Below are 14,660 nucleotides of genomic sequence, written 5' to 3' on the forward strand. Positions count from 1 at the left end.
GGGCATTAAAACAAACTCTTCTAGTGCATACTTTACATTTTTTATGTGCACCTTATTTTTATTGTTTAGGGCCTCACCCTTATATAAATTTTTCAAAATTTATTCCATATGCATGGGATGCACTTCTACATTTGCACCCCAGAGGTATAAAGCATCAATGTTAAAGATAGTGCCAATAGGTGGTCCATCTAAATGCAGTTAAAAGTTGAAATTAACGGGTAAAATGTTTTTTTTTCCATAAAATTACCATTTTAATTTTTAATTTTTCATATTTATGATCTCCATGTTATAGATTATCATTAAAAATTGGGTGCGGTTTATATAAAGCCTAGGCTCTAAACAATCAAATTAGAGCCTAAATTCAAATAGTGTCGAGAAATGTGGTTTCAATATTGTAAATCTTTGTGATAGACTTACAATATATTTTCATATTTATTTATAAAGTTTAAAGCTTAAACAATAGTAGAGATCGATTGATATATGAAAACTTGAAAATCTTGAAAATTGACGGTAAAAAAATGCATTACTTGAAATCTATTTTTTTTTACATGTGCATTGATGTCGAGATAATCAATTTGAAGATATTTGGGGATCAAAACAACCCCTTCTAGTAAAATTTTGTGGTAAGCTTAAATTTGATTGTTTAGAACCTCGGCTCTATATAAACTTTTCCATTAGACATTGGGTCCAAACACCCATCTCGAAAATAAATTTTTAAAAGGGGACTTATTTCTACGTGGACTCATACAACTCGTGTTTCCAAACTTTTCCCCTTTTATTGAGGAAAAAGTTTGTATGGAGCCGAAGCTCTAAACAATCACCCTATAAAAACCTAAGGCGCTTAAGGGTATAAAAACCAAGGTGCTTAGGGTTTTTGCACTCCCTTCTCTTTATGCGGTAGTGCCTCTCTTATCAATTACGGAGACCGCGAAACCACTGGTAAATCTCTCTCTCTGCATTTTTCAAGACCTGATAGAAATCCAGAAGGTTATGCCCTATTGCTTGATTTTCTGGTTTTGCTTCTCGGCTTTAATTGCTTCGGTTGATTTTTACATAACACTAATATGTTGAAAAAGGAAAAAAAAAAAAAAAAAAAACCCTTGCATTCATATGCTTCGAACTCAAATTTGATTGAGTTAAACCACATCTTGGTTCATTTTAATTTTGTGTCAAATTTGGGATTGTTAATGGATTCATGGATAAAGATTAAGAGAGCAAGGTAGAATAATGATAATAAGAATTGAATGTGGACCTTTTTGTTATTTTTTATTGAATTCTAGATGTCTTACTCATAAAATTTGATGCACTTATCTAAGAAAATCAATGTATGGGTGAATTTCTGATACACGCCAGAGAAGATTTGTGCATTTCTACTCATTGCTGCATTATTTTCTGCAACATTAATTATCTATCGTTTTTTTTTTTGGAAGAATGTTCACAATTTTGTATTTTCTCTTATAAGATAAGTCATTAATTATCTTTACAATGGATGACCAAAGTTTGGCCCTGAAGTTAGTCCATCCAATTAGTAGGTCTTTTATATCATTCTATCCAGATGTTAAGTGTTAGCATTTTTTTTAATAATACTGGTGAAATAGGCAGATATTATGTGTTGTTGTTGGTTTATAGATCTGTTGGTTTATGGGTATGTCTTTGAGAATTTGGTCAGTCTCCCAGTGCATTTCCTTTATACTAATTTAGCTTCCATTTATTATAATGGGCGGTTATCTTTCCATTGTTTGAGATGATTTATGGATCTGATTAAAATCTTGATCTTTCAAAACATGATGCGGTATATTTTCATTTGGAGTTTGCTTTCATTCAATCACTAGTGAGTTCAGGTTTTTAAGATACTCAAGATGAGTAACCTTTGATAAAGAAAAATAGTCAAGTTTTGCTTGTGATCTTGTTTAAGAGAACTGCTCTTGGGCTCAGAAATTCAAGCGTTTAACAAAGTCAAATAAATCAATATGAACTTCTCATTCATGTTTACTCATTAAAAAGTTAGAAACTTCTATTTCATGCTGATTAATTCTTAGAATCTGAGAACTTGCTTTAGGCAGAGATGGCCAGGGTAGCAGTTGCTATAGCATGACATCTAGATTTCCTTTGGCGCAGGTCCCAAGATTCAGAACAACTATAATAATAATTCTTAAAATGTAGTTGTTTTTTTTTTATTCAAGTTTTCCGAAAGATCATGTGGATTCGAATTTGTGCATTGGCGAATGTTAGACATGAAAAGAGGAAATTCATACGAAAGGCACTCATCATGTATTACAATTTTTGTTTCACAAATATTGAATATAAATTTCTATTTAATTGTTTGTTTCCTAGATGGAATCCAATTCTTTTCAATATTGAAATCTCTGACCCAAAATCCCTTTCTGGTCAAGGTTAATTGACATGTGTTATGATTGGGGATAAGGCTCTGATGATGATGATGATAATGAGATTGACCTTATGGAACTATCAATGATCAGGTTTCATACCTGCCGTGGTATTTGCAACATAGTATGCAAATTTGGGAGCAGGATTACACTCACCAATTAGTTCACTAAAATGAGTTGAATAGAGAGACAAGCATGGCCTCGAAGGATATGCATATTGCTAAAAGCGGCACCATATTCACTTTTCTAAGGGCTAATTTTTTGTGATGGTCTGATTTATTGATTTTGTCCATTCAAGCCACTTTAGTTTGAACCTGTAGCAATAGGTGCAAGATATTGTTCCTGGCTTAGTTCCATTCTGTAATCTTGGTTTTTGGTATTGGGATCTTATGTGGTGGTCTTACTATTTCGTTCTTTATATTATTAGAAAAGGGAAAAGGATTCGTGTGGTCGACCCCAAATAGTTGGGAAAAGGCTCTGATGATGATATTAAGAAAGATGTACTATTTTCCCAATTGCTATAGCGTTTCTTTGCCAATCTCAGATGGACTCCAAAATTTGATATTGATAAACACAAAGGGTAAGCTTAAAAAACATTTTAGTGTGAGTCATCCAAGTCACTGACAGAGGCAGCATAATCAAGTATGCCTAGCTGGTTATATACATGATATAGCGAAGGACTGAGATGAGTTGGCTTGAGCATGTCGTTAGTAAACTCACAAAGTCATTAAAAAAATAACTATTTCTCTGGTTTCTGCTCTCTCTCTCACATACACACAACACTGTCATTGGTGTGATTCTTATGACACTTATGTCTTTGGGTTTTTCATTTTCTGGGCCTCCAGGGCCATCAAAATGTTCACCGCAAGACGGAAGATTCAGAAAGACAAGGATGTCGAACCCACAGAATTTGAGGAGTCTGTTGCTCAGGTTAAACTTTTAAAACTTTAAACTTAAAATCTTGTTCAATTTGAGATGGTGCTTGCATCTCATGGCTCATGGTGAATCTTTTTGCAGGCATTTTTTGATCTTGAGAACAGTAACCAGGAGCTGAAAAGTGATCTAAAAGATCTCTTTATCAATACTGCAGTGTAAGAGCAGTGTGTTTTGCGCTCTTTTTTATTCCAGTATTATGGTCTTTGGATGAATTGTTTCTTCACATTTCAAGAAGAAAGTGGTTATTATTTTTTAATGATATCTTTGATGTTGCAGTCAAGTGGATATCTCAGGGAACAAAAAGGCTGTTGTGATCCATGTTCCGTACAGATTGAGGAAGGCTTTTCGCAAAATTCATGTGAGACTTGTCAGGGAGCTTGAGAAGAAGTTCAGCGGCAAGGTAGGGATATATAAAGGAAAAAATGCGTGTTTTCATCTTTTTGGCTTGGGTTTTAAACAAAAGCACCAGCTTTTTCTTTAAGCCAAATTCCCTAATACTACTTCTATTTCATTGCATATTAATTCCTCAATTTTATTACTGCTCACGGATGTGTCTACCTGATCATTTCTCTATTTGACCATTTACATTTATAATAATTATTTATCTTGTGATTGGTAAGTTGATAGCTTATGATTCTGGTTATCCCTATGGGATGTGTGATTGCACACAATATCCTCAAATTTTTAGTATATTGGGCAATCCAAAATAATCGTAATCCTAAAACATGGAAAGCTTGTTTGGGAGTGTAAAATAGTGACTTTTAATTTTGTGATAAGGACCGAATATCTGGATCACCAAATTATCAAATCTGACTTGAATATTTGGCGATCACAACAAAGCACTAACAAGCAGGCATGGGTTTTGCTGTCGAGAACAAGCAGAATTTTCATGGACTCATATTGGTATCTCAGGTACAACACCTAAATTTTTTTCAAAAGATAACAAGTATATGCCTTGTTTTACACACTTTCCATTAAAAGTAAAGCTACCTATCGCTCGTACATCTCTCATTCATACAATTTTCAGTAACATTAAGAGGATCATAAACACCTCTTTACATTCCCATAACCTTTTCCATCTTAGACAACCAAGATTGCATTTTCCACAAGACAATGTACGTACAATTGAACTTTTGTTGCATACAACTTCCCTTTCAATTATATATAACTCTCTTACATACACCCAAGACTGAATCATAATCTCAATTCTTACAAGCTCTTAACAAATGTGTGCTTAGGAGACACTCACCAGAATTCAAAACTTACTGTGCAATAATTTAGGGTGTATCAGCATAACAATGCTCCAAGTGCATCAAATAACATCATATACGGGTCTGATTTGCAGAAGTGAAATGGAGTAAGAAAAACTAGGTTTGTGGTGCCAAAATCATGCCAATTTAGTTGTAAAACAATGCAGCATGGATTTGGGTCACGAGGTCATAGTGATGGCTCGAAAAGATGAGATAAAAGGCATTAAGAGAGAGAATGTACTTTTTTGTAAATGCACTTCTACAGCAGCATGTGATAGCTCGAATGAAGTGTTGAAATTTGTAGAAGAAGGCCATTGATGTTGATGAAGTGACAAATGTCACAAAACCAAGTAAGCTTGAAGTTATGGGCCTTGATGAAGGGAATTTACCTTCTTTTTCTCTTGGTTTGCTGCATGACACTCCTTTCTCTCTCTAATTCTCTCTCCTAGGCATGCCACCCCCTTTCTCTCTCTCTCTCTCACTAGGTCGTGCTACTCTCTCTAGTTTAGCATTCTCTCTGTAAAATGGAATGGGGTATCAGATGAGAAGTGGATGGCTCCTAGTTATAGGCTTTGACTGTTGGGTCTAGAAGCTTCATTTAGGAAGATCATTTAGAGCCATTGATCTAGGAATCCTATAGGGTAAGGCTTGACCCTAGCCATCTAAGTTGGCTATCATAATCAAGGTTTGGGATTGAACACCATTATACTTGGGCCAATTCAAATCCAAATTTCCCTACACTTATTTTTTTACCAAGTGAAATTAAATCCAATCAAAGCACGTTAATTTGTAATAAAATCTTTTAGAGGGAAATAAATTAGGTCCCTTTGGATTTGATAGTGCATAATACCAAGGCATTCCCCTTTGTCTCATCCTGTAATCCCCAACCATTTTCTCAAACCAACCCATCGGACACACGACCGATTGTCTCATAAACCAAGAGTTAATGATGCTGACACCGGTATGAAGAAGGAGAGAGTATGTGTTGTGGATGAGACTTTTATGATGGATGAGCATGGGACCCATACTTGGTGTTTGGATTTGGGTGCCATGGTTCATGTGACTAACACCAAGATGGGCTTAGGGAACTTTAAAGAGATGAAACCAGGTAAATAAATCATATTCATGGGAGGGAATGAGAAGGGAATGTTGTGGGTGTAGAGACTATGAGCTTAACTTGGCAAATGGGGAGGTTATGATATACTGAAGCAAGCTCTTTATGCTCATGGTGGGCGTAAGAACTTCTCTTGGTTTCCAAACTTTGTGTCACTGGATATCCCCTTCCTTCAAATCAGACATATGATCCAAGTCATGCTTAATCCATTGCTTTTGTTGGGGAGTGGCTGGCCATGCAGGATGAGGGTTTCAGTTATGTTAAGATTACAAATGGGATTCTGATGCTCGAGACTCGCATGGCCCATTACTTGTATTTAGGAAGCAATATTTTTAGAGAAGATTGAGAGGGCCTACCCTTGATTGATTTTCATGACAATCTTAAACTTTTAGCCAAGGTTCCACCATTCCTTTCTTTAAGCCTCTTCTTTAATGTGTCATTAATAGGAGCCAAGTTTGATCCTAGAGAAGATTTTTTTTTTTGAGTAAGTAGTTCCTGGAGAAAATTAAAAGCGGATTGTTATGGTGTATGTGTATGATGGAAAGGTGGGATGTGATGTCGTAATGGTGGGTCACATGTCCAATGGACTCTTCCAAGTCAAAATAAAGAACCCCATTGTGTATGTCTCGGATGCACACATGCATGATTTATATTGTGGATATGAGGTGAGGGCATATAAGCAAAGAAAGACTAGAAAAACTACTGACATATGGTGTTTTGAAAAACGTGAATGGTGATCTTTCCCAAACATGTGAATCATGTGTACAAGAAAAAGTGGTTAAGAAGCCCCACATGAAAGCTTAGAGCAACTAGGCTTATAGAATTAGTCCATACAGATATTTGTGGACCTATGAGTGTAGCAACTAAGGGCCACATGAGATGACCATGCTTTCCTCCTTTGAAACAAATGTAATGCCTTAGAAAAGTTTAAAGAATACGAAGCCAAGGTAGGAAACCAGACCCGATTCAAAATAAAGGTTCATAGGTTTGATAGAGGTGGCAAATACAATTCCCACGCTTTTTGGGATTATTGTAAAGGGCATAGGATTGTACACCAAACAACCATGCCTTGTACACCCAAGCAAAACAGGGTAGCTAGAAAAGGAATAGGACCTTAGTGACTTGTGGCTAACTTTATATCCATAAGAATCATCATATCTATAGCCGCCTATTTTGTTTTTGATGTTAAGATGACATTCCTAAATGGCATCTAGGTGGAGGAAATTTATATGAAACAACCGATGGATTTGAGGTTAAGGGAAAAGAAAACGCGATGTATAAACTTAATGCATCCCTTTATGCCTAAAGCAAGCATCATGAAGGTGGTCCATCAAGTTCCACGAGAACTTAAAAAACATGGATTCAAGTCAAATGAGGAGGATCATTGTGTGTTTGTTAAGGTGTGTGGGAGTGGTTAGTCTTCATGACTTTCTAAGTAGACGACATTCTAATTGCTAGCAACTAAATGAGTCTGGTAAGGGATGCTAAAGCCTTTCTACCTATGAGCTTTGATAGTAGGACCTAGGGCAGGCAACTTATGTGTTGGGGATAAGGATCATAAGGGATGGATCCGCCAGAACCATCCAATTATCTCAAGCCATATATGGTAAGAAGATTCAGAGAATTTGAAATGAGTGTAGGCAAGCCTATTGGTACACCTGTTGAGAAGAGATTGAAGTCAAGTGCTAGCATATGCCTAAGAGTGAAAATGAAAGAAGGATGATGGATAGAAGTCCATTCCCAATTGTTGTTGGTTCTCTTATATATGCCACCATGGGAACCATGCGTGACTTAGATTTTGCCCAAAGCTTAGTTGGGAGGTTCCAAAGTGATGTGGGACTAGAATATTGGAGGGCTTTTAAACGAATATTAAGATACTAAAGGGGGGTGGCTAATTATGCCCTCACCTATGTGGATTTATTGGAATTGAATGTGGTCTTTATTCGGATGACGAATTTAATGGTGACCCAAATGATTAGGCCCACTTTGGGTTCTCTGTTTATGTATAAAGGAAGGGTTTTTTCTTGGTGTACAAACAAACCAACCATAAGGGATGTGTCTATCATGGAATTTGAGTATGTGGCATGTGGCATGGCTTCTAAGGAAGCAATATGGATCAAGATGTTTCCTAAATCAATTATGCTTTGACCTTGTGAGATGTGGAAGAGCGAGGAATATGTGCGATAATGGATGTTGAAAAATATGGATTCGATCGCCTAGTTCACTAGGCAGCTTGTCTAGGAAACTTAGGTTTAGGCCTCAGGGAAGTCCTTAGAGGGATTTGGTTACTTCAAAATGTTCTTAGAAACGATAGATTTTCATAAATATTAGTAAAACATATTATTTAAGTCCGTGATACACCATATTTCATGTATATTTTGAATATGAACTTGCCTTTGAATTACTTAAGAGTATAAAAGTCAAACAAATAAATAAAAAAGAAAAAGATGCTGAATAGGCCAATACCCACTAAGCACAATCTTAGTAAAAGGCCACTAAGCACAAACGAAAACCCACGATGGAATGTGGGGCACAAATTCGAATAAAAAAAAGAAAAAACAAGAAAGAATATTAAATATAAATAGACCATTTCTATTTATTATAAAAAAAATTAGTTTTAAAGATTTTACTAAGATTGTATTACCCAATCGTAGTAAAATGCCAATAAGCAAAAACAAAAATCCACTATGGATTATGGGGCATAATTCCAAAGTTCAAACAATGACTTTAATCAAAAAAGGAAAAGAAATACAAGAACAAAAAACCAACAAGAAAATCAAATACAAATAAACCATTTTGAAGGTTGGGTTACCCAATCCTAGTAAATCCGCATTAACCACAAGCAGAAACTCAAATAAAAATACAAGAACAAAATCCAAACAAAAAAACGAAAGATACATTATTGGTCCTTTTTCGATCAAGAATATGGGCCACAAATACAATCCTAAACAAGAATAAAAAAAAACCAAAGAAGGAAAAATAAAAACTATACCAAACATTCATGAATATCATATAAACCATACACAAAAATAATAATATCGGAACCTTTTAATAGCATTAGATCTTGGTTCGAATCGATGACCAATGAGAGCCAAAAGTGTTCTATTCATAACCAAATAACACAGATATTGGGTTGATTGCTTTTAGATTTCTTGTGAAATAAAAAACTTAGATCTTGGTTCGAATCGATGACCAGTGAGAGCCAAAAGTGTTCTATTCATAACCAAATAACACAGATATTGGGTTGATTGCTTTTAGATTTCTTGTGAAATCAAAAACTTTGAGAAAAATTTGAATCTTAAAAAAATCTCAAAAATCTTGTTTTTGGGGATTTTTACTCTCTCAAATGCATGCAAAGTAGGCTTTGGGGGGTTACAATCCCCCCCTAAACCCTTTCCCCTCTCTTTGAGGGGAAGACTTACATTTTTTGCCCTTGGTAGAGGGCATATTTCCATGCTCTTACTGAAGAGCATTGGCTGCCACATAGGCGCCCACCTAGAGGCAGCGGCATAGGTGGTGCCTTGTGCGCTTAGGCACATAACGCCTGGGCACCCTGCCTAGGCCCATATGTTGGCGGGCAAGGCCGTTGGCCACCTAGGTGGCTCTCCTAGGCAGCTAGGATGTTGAATTTGTTAATATTGGTGATAATCAAGTGGCAATTAGTGTGACCAATGGGAGGTTACCTTTCTAAAAAAATTAGTGTGACCAAAGAGCTAAGGTTTCAGAGTAAATCCAAGCACATAACATTGCCTAGGTGCCCAGCCGGCATAATTTTTTAATACTGGTGATGATCAAGTGGCAATTAGTGTGACCAAAGCCAAGGTTTCATAGTGAATCCAAGCACATAATGGCCGAGTCTTGTCATATACGTAATGACATTGACGATGGCGAGATAGAGTTGGCTTACATTCCATTGCCCTACGACTAAGGGTGTTGTGCTAGATTGTTTTTCAAACATGTTTTGTACGGGCTTAAGGCCATGTGATTCATGAGAGAGTGTGCACGTGATCATATAAGAGATCTAGTAGGACATCTATGTACATGAGTAAATGTATATGCAATTGTGTGCAAGGCCTCAAAAGGCCAAGTGGGAGATATTGGATTTGTTTAGTTTGTGAAGGCCTTGATACCAAGGATTTTATAGCTCTCAAGATCTGAAAGGGACTGAGTGACTCACTGAATCTTATGGTCTGGGACTTGGAGTTTGTTGACATAGAGAATAACTAAAAATTCGGATCCACTGAGCATGGGCATATAGCTGTAAGGGTTGGAGGTTATCCTTGGTTTGAGGTTGGTAGTCGCCCAATGGAAGTTTCTTAGCCAGGGCAACATTATGATATGATTTTGGACAATGGTGTGTGTGTGCTTGGCCTTGTGTTGGGTAGTCATGGCCAAGACAAGGGCCTAATCCTCGACACTTGCCTACCCACAACATGTGCATATAATAGGCAGTTTTGGGAAGCTGCCCTTCTAGTTGATCCACTGGATAAGGAGCATTGGACATGTGCTTGATAGAGGTATAATGGTGCATGTGTTACCATGAGGAGAAGCACCTGTAATCCACTTTAATCCCAAGATTTAGTCATCTATCGATGAGCTTCTGCTTGAGACAATAGGCCATGGTTACGTCGGGTTGGATTGAGGATTTTGTTGGGGATTCTGAGATGAACAAAAGTGGAGTACCTTAGTATTATGCACTATCAAATCCAAAGGCACCTATTTCCATAAGATTTTGTTAAGTCCCCAAATTAAATTTATTTTTATAAAGAGTGTTCAAAAATAAAATTTAGTGAATTTTTTTTTATTGAAGATAGAGTTGTTTTTGGAAAATTCTAAATGAGGACAACATGTGATCCACGCACACATGTGGGGCCTAATTGGCCAATAGGCTCACACATGTTCATAAAGCACAGGGGATCACGTGTGCTACCATCACACATCCACACTCACATATGAGAAGGAAGGCACCCCCCCACATGGGTGATGTCATGACGAGGTTTTCCTTGTGATGTCACCATGTGACATCACATGGAGCAGTGTTCTACTCGTGCTTTGCTTGGGTGTTGGCATCTTTGATTCCTTAAATTAAGGGCTGTGCACATGTTGTGCATATGTGATGGTTCTTAGAAGGGAAACTAGGGTGTGATATTTAGATCCAGACTCTAGCTTTTGATCATATGAAAAATACACTGGGCATGCTCCTCACATGGTGTGCATATGTGATGGTTTGTAGAAGGGAAACTAGGGTGTGATATATAGATCCAGACTCTATAGCTTTTGATCATATAAAAATACACTGGCCATACTCCTCTTAATTTCAGGGATTCCCCATATGCTAGTGAGAGAAACTCCTAAGTTCTTAATTTAAGACTTCGAGAGAGAAGAAATGAATCAAGAATAAGGAGCAATGTCCCTCTCTACATTCTTTCTCACAAAATATGTTTTAGACCAGGGCAGTTAAGCCTATGATGATTAATTTGAATTTGACTAAAATTTAGTGGGATTTAATTGAACTTGGTGGAAATTTTTGAATAATAAAAGTTGAGGGAAATTTGGATTGAATTGACCAAGGGGCAATGGTTTTAAATCCCAGCTCTTGATTGTGATAACCAACAAAGGATTGAATGAGAAGGATGAAACCTCTCACACCTTATAGGATTCCTAGATCAATAGATCTAAATGATCCTCCCAAATGATGACGCTTCTAGACCCTTTATCCAAAGCCTATAAATAGTAGCTATCCCCTATACACCTCATTCCATTACTAGTGACAGAATCCTCATGCCTAACTGCCTAAGTGAGAGAGAGAAAGGAGTGGCATGTTATTGCCACTTAACCTAGAGAGAGAGGAGTGTGAAGGTATGGCTAGAGAGAGAGAGAAGGCCAATTCCCTCATCAAAGCCTAGAGATCAAATCTCCTTGGTTTTCTCACTTCACCAACCTCAATAGCTTTCTTTTACAAGCTTCAACACTTCATTTGAGCTCTCATATGTTGCTGTAAAAATGCAATTATAGCAGGTATACTCTCTCTTGGTGCTTTTTTCCTAATGTTTCGAGGCCATTACCATGCCTTCGTGATCCCCTTCCATGCTATGATCATACTCTTGAAATATTATGACATCTTCTATTGGGATTTGTCAAACAGATTCTCTATGAAATATAAAGAACTGTTTCTATGATACACTCAATTCTAAAGGTGTTTTAAGTAGCCCTGACAAAGTGTGTCTGCTTTGGGCCAGCCCTTTGTCAGTCCTTGAAAATGGAACTCCCTTTGTCCTTTGAAAGTCTACTACTAGTAATCTGTTTCTTTTGGTTTTTCGGTTATGTCCTATGTTTGTGCTTGTTGCCTCTTGATTTATGCATCTTTTCTATTGGACTTTACTGCTTAAAAAAGAAATTATCCAATCAAAAAAATAAAATAATAAAAATTGAAAGTTAGAGTTCTTGGTCTTCTTACGGATTCTCATCTGAACTCGAAATATAGGATGTCATTATGATCGCAACTAGGAGGATAATGAGGCCACCCAAGAAGGGTGTGGCAGTCCAGAGGCCTCGCAGCCGCACATTGACTGCAGTGCATGAGGCCATGTTGGAAGACGTTGTCCATCCTGCTGAAATTGTTGGTAAGCGCATTAGATACCGCCTTGATGGCTCCAAGATTATGAAGGTAATATTTACAGCATCTCTCTCTCTCTCTCTCTCTCTCTCTCTCTTATTCCTGACTTGCAAAGATAGTTGTTAATTTCGTAGGAGTTGAAGTCAAAAGCAGGAAAGTGAGTGAGTTTTGCTTTGCTATCACAGGTTTATCTGGACCCGAAAGAGAGGAACAATACCGAATATAAGTTAGAGACGTTCAGTGGCGTCTACAGGAAGCTGTCTGGAAAAGATGTTGTGTTTGATTATCCCGGGACTGAGGCCTAAAAGGTGTCATATGTCCTCTATTTGTGTAAGATCAAGATTCCTCCTTTTTCTCCTGAATCGATTTTGGCGTGCAGTGATTGCCAGAGCTTGAACTTTCAGACTTCGATTTTCTTTTCAATTTTAATTTTGACATATGAGTAGGGGTACCCAGAATTTTGATATTCTATTTTGTTTGCTGAGGACTTTTTAGAGATCCTGTTATTTTTACAGAGGACGTGAAAGCATTGTTATTCGCTTTGTGGATCAAGTTGACATGCAATGTAGGATCTTGTGAGCAAACAGCTACTTGGTAACACTTGGTTTTGCACGAGAGGTTTTGTTAAAGATATGTTCTTTGGCACAATAGAGAGAGAGATGCTGGATGCCCCCTCTAGACCTCCCTTTTGAATGAGGAGAGATGCTGGGTCTCAGAGATATTTTAGGTTTACATCTGCATCATGAAAGAGAGAGAGAGCATGTGTTATATAAACATCACACTACACTAGTGCCATTTTCCTAAATTTTTTATTTTAACCTTCATTTGTAAAATCTTAAGCTAAAATTCGAACGCATGACCTCAAGGTTTCAACATATACCTTCCAATTCAGACTTGGCCTCGAGTCCTAATTTGTTGAACTTAAAAAATAGTAATATTCGGTGAAATTTTTCAAAGATATTGGGGTAAGTTTCTCCCTATCATGAGCGAATTCCGTTAACAATAGTTAGTTGCATTTGGTGCAAGCTGGTAAATTTATCGTACATATTACCCTTACATCGCCCCCGCCAAACAAAAAAAATCTATTTTTGAACCCTATAACCTTACCACCAACCTCTCTTATTTTTCAACAAATATTTTGAAATTTGATTCTGAACATCAGTATTCGAGCTCCCTAACATAACCCTATAACTTGTTCGATCAAAAGCCAAAACACTTGGAACTCGAAGTATCTAAATTTCAGGAATTTTTTGAACCTTTGATTTCTCATGAGTTTTACTAAAGGAAAATTGTTGCATGTGGGTTGGACTGTATTACTAGATATGCAGTCCAAAAAGTGTAAAGCATCCATGTAAACTAATGGTCTAAATGCTTTCTTATCAGAATTATGATTTGTAGTTTTTAAAATTTATTTATTTATTTATGCTCATTATCTTGCATATCTTTAAAAATTAAGTCTAAAAATTCATCTTAAAAATATATTTATTAATAGGCCAGCATTTCTATATATGCAGGCTTGGTTGCATAAAAACTGGGTCCTTTACTAAATTGAGTCAACTGTCCCAAAATGCCTTCACATTTTTTGATTTTTAATCAAAATAAAAAATCTCTAAAATCACTTTTTTTTTCCAGCCAAATGTTTTTGTCGTTTTCTCCCCGTTTGCTTTTAATTTTGATTTCTACCTTTATTAGATGAAGCCAAATATCTTATTCTCAATCATTGATTTTATGTTTTTCTCTAGTATTTTTTTTGCCATGTTTCTCAACTTGCACCCGTAGACAGTCGGTTACCAAAGTTCGGTTTTTGAACACTGGAACAAAAAACATGAAAACATTTTTAAACCAAAAGCCACAATTTAAAGAAGAAAAGTATACCGGACTATTTATTTTCAATATAAGGAGATCATAGTCACTCTTATTCATCATATTTCAAATCGGGTGGTTGTACATGTGTCAATGATTATATTCAAAATTCAAATTTTTTTTTTTTGAACTTTTTGACACAGCCCAAACTATCCAAATTATCATCTAATGCTAGGAGCAATTGTAATAAAAGCAAGGGAAAATTATAGATGATCTCCAAATTTAACTTTCTATACATCCTACCTCTCAAAACTTTTTATATCCTACCTTAAACCTTAATGCTATTTTTTTTTTATATTCACCTCCAAAATTAAAAAGTCAATAATTTAAGACAAAAATAGCCTTCTTTTTTTTTTCTCTCCCTTTTAGAGTCACATGACTCTCTCTACCTTGCGCTCTCTCTCTCTACCCCAAAGTAAAAATTCATTCTCTCTTTCACTCTCTTATTCGTGGTAATGCAATCCGACACATAGGGTGCCAAACCGCATCGAGTT

General features: G+C 36.5%; 1 protein-coding gene across 1 annotated transcript; it reads left to right on the forward strand.

The window, feature by feature from the left end:
- The first annotated feature begins 881 nt into the window (after positions 1-881).
- LOC18443439 (small ribosomal subunit protein eS7) lies at positions 882-12,887 on the forward strand. Its single transcript, XM_006853628.4, has 6 exons — positions 882-939; positions 3,233-3,317; positions 3,405-3,478; positions 3,600-3,723; positions 12,172-12,354; positions 12,489-12,887. Exons 2-6 carry the CDS (start codon positions 3,243-3,245, stop codon positions 12,606-12,608), a joined length of 576 nt encoding a protein of 191 aa, XP_006853690.1. The 5' UTR covers positions 882-939; positions 3,233-3,242; the 3' UTR covers positions 12,609-12,887.
- The last annotated feature ends 1,773 nt before the right edge of the window (positions 12,888-14,660 follow it).

The sequence above is a fragment of the Amborella trichopoda genome, chromosome 5, assembly GCF_054954075.1.
Source record: "Amborella trichopoda isolate Santa Cruz 75 chromosome 5, AtrichopodaSantaCruz75HAP2 v2.0, whole genome shotgun sequence".
Lineage (NCBI taxonomy): Eukaryota > Viridiplantae > Streptophyta > Magnoliopsida > Amborellales > Amborellaceae > Amborella > Amborella trichopoda.

Excerpts from the sequence above, each read along its gene's own strand:
- LOC18443439 (XM_006853628.4), top strand. The coding sequence starts at position 3,243 with ATGTTCACCGCAAGACGGAAGATTCAGAAAGACAAGGATGTCGAACCC. Across the intron at positions 3,724-12,171 it reads AGAAGAAGTTCAGCGGCAAG|GATGTCATTATGATCGCAAC; the intron begins GTAGGGATATAT and ends CTCGAAATATAG. Across the intron at positions 12,355-12,488 it reads ATGGCTCCAAGATTATGAAG|GTTTATCTGGACCCGAAAGA; the intron begins GTAATATTTACA and ends TTGCTATCACAG.